The 4941-nt window shown below is 63.2% G+C and overlaps 1 protein-coding gene across 1 annotated transcript in view; it reads left to right on the top strand.

Moving 5' to 3' along the window:
- Positions 1–2782, top strand: part of LOC104516749 (neuron navigator 1-like) — a gene marked incomplete at its 5' end in the record, with an annotated part of 8946 nt that extends 6164 nt beyond the window's left edge. Inside the window, 7 exon segments of the mRNA XM_010161181.1 lie at positions 8–125; positions 222–376; positions 554–625; positions 889–1085; positions 1592–1710; positions 1950–2147; positions 2687–2782. Of these exon segments, the coding sequence (XP_010159483.1) occupies positions 8–125; positions 222–376; positions 554–625; positions 889–1085; positions 1592–1710; positions 1950–2147; positions 2687–2782 (955 nt within the window).
- Between the last annotated feature and the right edge of the window lie 2159 nt (positions 2783–4941).

The following is a 4941-nucleotide window of genomic DNA, read 5'->3' on the forward strand; positions in this document are numbered from 1 at the left end:
GACCCAGCGGCACCGGCAAGACCTACCTGACCAACCGCCTGGCCGAGTACCTGGTGGAGCGCTCAGGTCGGGATGTCACCGAGGGCATTGTCAGCACTTTCAACATGCACCAGCAGTCCTGCAAGGTGAGAGCACACAGCAGCTGAGAGTGCCCCATGTTGGGTCCCTGTCGGCATCCATGCCGTGGCCCCACGGGTGACACCCGACCACGTTCCTTGCAGGACCTGCAGCTGTACCTCTCCAACCTGGCCAACCAGATCGACCGGGAGACGGGCACAGCGGATGTGCCACTGGTGATCCTCCTGGATGACCTCAGCGAGGCGGGCTCCATCAGTGAGCTCGTCAATGGCGCACTCACCTGCAAGTACCACAAATGGTGAGCACCCCGCTGCACCCCGCTCCAGTGCAGCCTCCCAGGCACGCTCATGCTCCTTGGGCTCGTGGAGATGAGGCTGTTTGGCCACGCATGTGCACTGTGCTCAAACCAGCTCTGCCGCGGGTAGCGGGCAGGCATGGTGCCTTTTCTCATGGGCCCTGTCTCTCACTTGCTCAGCCCCTACATCATAGGGACCACCAACCAGCCTGTGAAGATGACCCCGAACCATGGCCTCCATCTCAGCTTCAGGTACGGTCCATATATCCCTGGGGACCACACCGCTGGGGTTGGTGGGGGGCAGAGGCTGTCACTCCTGCCCCTGGGCAGTCCTGGGTACACATCCTGTGACTGGGGACCCTGACAAGCACCGAGCCCCAGGCCTGTCCTTGCCATCCCAAAGGGTCTGATGGCCCAACCTTGGGCACATGCAGTGTGGCGGTCCCCCGAGGACGCTCAAGAGTGGGGCAGCTTGTGTGGAGACCCAGCCCTCATCACCCACGTCTTTCCCACAGGATGCTGACCTTCTCGAACAACGTGGAGCCGGCCAACGGCTTCCTGGTGCGCTATTTGCGGCGGAAGCTGCTGGAGTCAGACACGGATGTCAATGCCAACAAGGAGGAGCTGCTGCGTGTGCTGGACTGGGTGCCCAAGCTCTGGTACCACTTGCACACCTTCCTGGAGAAACACAGCACCTCCGACTTCCTCATCGGTATGGCCTCGCCGCACACCTCCCTCCTCTGCCTCGCACTGCTGGGAGCCCCCAGGGACTGGGGCAAAACCCTCCCAAAGGAATGTGGGGAGCCGACGCTGCCCCCACAGCCAAAAGCCGGTGGGCGAAGCATGCGAGTGTCACTCTTCCCTGCACGGCTCTTGCTCCCGTGCCCTGTGGGAGCTGTCACCGTCAGCTCCCGTGCCCTGTGCGAGTGTCACAGCCAAGGCTGCCTGTCTCAGTGGCACCCTTCCTTGGGCAGGGAGGAGACGTGTTTTCCCTTTGCCCCACTGTGCTTTTGGGGGGTCGATTGACCGTAGCAGCACCATGCTGCAGGAGCCTGCTTTCTGCCTGTGCGTGTCAGCCGGACGCTGCCCCGCTCCCAGGCGATGGCAGAGCCCAAGGCACAGCCAGGCCTGCCCACCTTGGTGCTCTGCTGCCACAGGGCCAGTGACTGGTGCAGGGGGACCCAGCTCCCATTTTTGCTCTCAACCTTCTCCCCACAGGTCCCTGCTTCTTCCTGTCCTGCCCCATTGGAATTGAGGATTTTCGGACCTGGTTCATTGACCTGTGGAACAACTCCATCATCCCTTACCTGCAGGAGGGGGCAAAAGATGGGCTCAAGGTACCCAGAGCTGCCTGGCACGTGGGGACGGGAGCCAGCAGTGCTAGAGGACATGCTGATGCCACAATCCTAATGGGGCAGGGAGAGGGCAGGCACTGGGATTTGGGGCACAGGTGGCATTTCTCAGTCCCCGCCCAGTGGTTGCAGTGGGACATAGACTTGGGGGGGGGCTTGGGGTGCCATGCCACCGGCTCTGGCCCGTGATGAAGAGGCAGCTGCCGCTTGCTCCCTGCCTGCAGGTCCACGGGCAGAAGGCAGCCTGGGAGGACCCCGTGGAATGGGTGCGGGACACCCTGCCCTGGCCGTCAGCGCAGCAGGACCAGTCCAAGCTGTACCACCTGCCCCCACCCACCATTGGGCCGCACAGCACCATTTCCCCTCCTGAGGAGCGCACCGTCAAAGACACGACACCCAGCTCCCTGGACTCGGACCCTCTGGTATGGCCAGGCTGCGCCAGGCACTGTGAGGTGGGCTGCGGGGTACTGGCGGAGAGGGGAGAGCAAGGTGGAGCTTCACTTTCCCAGTTATTTTTCAGTGTAAAAAGCATGATTTGGAGATGCAGAAACACTTTGCCCTCCTGGGAGGAGCCGTCAGTGTGGGGTGGCCCTGGCAGGAAGGCTGCGCACATTGTGCTGCTCCATGAGGCATCGGTCATGCTCGGGCACACACCAGCCGGGGCTTGCATGTGTCCTGGTGTGCCGCCCAGAGAGCAACGACACCACGACTGATGTGCCAGGGCCTGTCCCCCAGCACTGCTTTGCTGTGCTCAGTCTCGAGCACCCCAGATGTGCCAGAGGCCAGATCCTGGTGACTGGGAGGGGTTCTGCAGCATCCCTGGGCTTTATCCTCTAAGGAGCTCCTTGTGGTGGCTGGTTTTTACAGGAGGGCAAGGAGGGCCAGGTGGCCTCGGCTCCCCCAGGGCAGCTGCAGATTTCTTGTCCCCTTCGGGCTTGGTGCCATGCTCCTCTCCCCGCAGATGGCCATGCTGCTGAAGCTCCAGGAAGCCGCCAACTACATCGAGTCTCCAGACCGCGAGACCATGGTGGATCCTGACCTGCAGTCGACCTTGTGAGGCCCGGATGTGCCAGCCCAGGCAGAGGGGAGCCGCTGCCAGCCACTGCTCTCCCCAGGCTGCTCTCCTTTTCCTTTGGCATCCTGGAGCATGGGGCTGCCAAGCAAGCGGAGAGACCGGGGCTCCGGTCTGGCCCGGTGGAGCGTGGGGAAGCTCAGCTCATCCATGGGAGAGCGCGAGGTGCTGTCTTCCCTCCCAACCCTGGGGGTAGGAAAATCCTGGTTTCTCTTCTTGTTTTTATTCTGTCTCTATTGCAAACTCTCGGGTTTTGGGGCCAGGGCGACCGATGCAGCCGAACCCCCACTCCCGGCAGATGTAGGAAGGCCCCCGTGTGGGGCAGGGACCCCGCGGGAGCCACCTGGGCCAAAGCTAGGGGGCACGGGAGGAGCATGTGGCCACAGGACGAGAGCACAGGTGGAAGGGTCTCCAGCAGCTCCCTCTCCACCCAGCCAGGCATGGCCGAGGGCCGGTGATGAGGGAGCCGCTGCTGCGGGAAGTGCTGGCCGAGGAGGAGTGCGGCTCTTGCCGCTGTCTTTGTACATTCCCTGTTTCACCTGCATGGCAGCCGCTGTGACCAGGACAGCCCAATAAACCCTGCTTTGGTAATTTTATTTTGTTTTCCCCCTCCCGTTTTCCTTTGGCTGAGTCCAGACTTCACTTTGGTCCCTTTTTCACTCGAGTTCTTCACTCTCCCGGCCTGGAGCCTGTGGCCCGGTGCCCACCGCTTCCCTGTGAACAGCTCCCTTTCTCTTTGGTTTCTGTTGCAGCTGTTGGTTCCACAACTCAAACCACCTCTGTCACGAAACTGGTGCTCACTGGACTATCTCCAGTCCCTGAACCCACCTCCTGGGGCCTCACAGCTTGGCTGAGATGGGGCTTGGCAGCCAGTGGCAATGGGATGCCAAGAGCAGCCCCTTGCCTGGCAGCTCCCCCACCCCAAAAGCACAAGGCAGAGTCTGGCCCTGGGGACAGGGTCTCCCAGCAGGCCAGGGTGCCGTGGGGCATACCTTCCCCAAGGTACCTGGCACTGGCTGAGGCCTGGGCACAGGGAGGTCACTGCTGCCCCATCTCTGGGCAGCCAGACGTCTGCCTTGTCCCCTCAGTGCTGGGGGGCACAACCTGCCCCACATCTCCTTGGTGCTGCCAGGCCTGGGGGTGTGGGTTGGTGAGCTGTGCTGCGGCCAGTCCCCAAGGCCCTGTGCCTTCCCTGCAGCATGGCAGGGTCTCGCTGTGCCCCAGGTTGCTGGCCGGGGACCTCCCAGGGCTGCCGTGCGTCCTCTTTGCCCAACTGTACAATGGTGCAGGCGAGGCTCCTGGCACAGAAGGCATCAGCCCTGGTGCTGCCATGGTGCCTTAACCCCCAGCCCTGTGGGAGGGGGGCACAGGGGCCGCTGGCTGGCACAGTCACAGCCAGCCCTGACTGCAGTGGCCTATGCCTGTCTCCAGAGCCACTTCCTGGGTGGGACGGGGGTGCTGGCACTAGCTGCAGCATGGCCAAGCTGGGATTGTTGCCTTTGGCACCCTTTGCTTGCCTATCCCTTACCACGAGTGTGGGGTGCTCTGCTGGGCCAGCACCTCCCACCCTGAGCCCAGCTGGGCTCTGGCCCCCCTGCTCCGCTCTGCCGTGGTCCCACTCGGCTCCCGTGCCCAGCTGGGGCCCTGAAGAGCCTTTTGGGGAGAGGTGACCCCAGGGCCAGGTCTGCCAAGCCCACCTTGTCCTTTGCTGGGGACCAGGCAGCCTCACCCCTCTGTGCTGCCACTGGTGTGGCCTTCAGGGACACCTCGCAACCCTCCAAAACGGCATCTGCTCCAAAGGCCGGCCTTGCTGCCGGTGCCACTCAGAGGCAGGCAGCCGCCATCCCTGCCCTTGGTGCTCTCTCGGCTGGTGCGTCTTGCCTTGCCGCCTGGGGCCGGACGGCGCATCCTGGCCGCGGCGCGTGCGCCCCATGGTGCTCACTTCTCCGTCTGTCCCACAGCCTCCCTGCCATCTCCCCGCTGCCACCTGGGGCTGGCCAGCCCGGCCCCTTTGCACAGGGATGTCCCTCCCCACGCTGGCTTGGATGCTAGGGCTTTCCACTCGCCTTCTCCTGTGTTGCCGCCGTCGGCCAAGATGTAAATAGATCTGTAGTCGAATGCCCTGCGTGAGTTGGTGGGGCCTG

The sequence above is a fragment of the Eurypyga helias genome, unplaced genomic scaffold (genome assembly GCF_000690775.1).
Source record: "Eurypyga helias isolate BGI_N326 unplaced genomic scaffold, ASM69077v1 scaffold18831, whole genome shotgun sequence".
NCBI lineage: Eukaryota > Metazoa > Chordata > Aves > Eurypygiformes > Eurypygidae > Eurypyga > Eurypyga helias.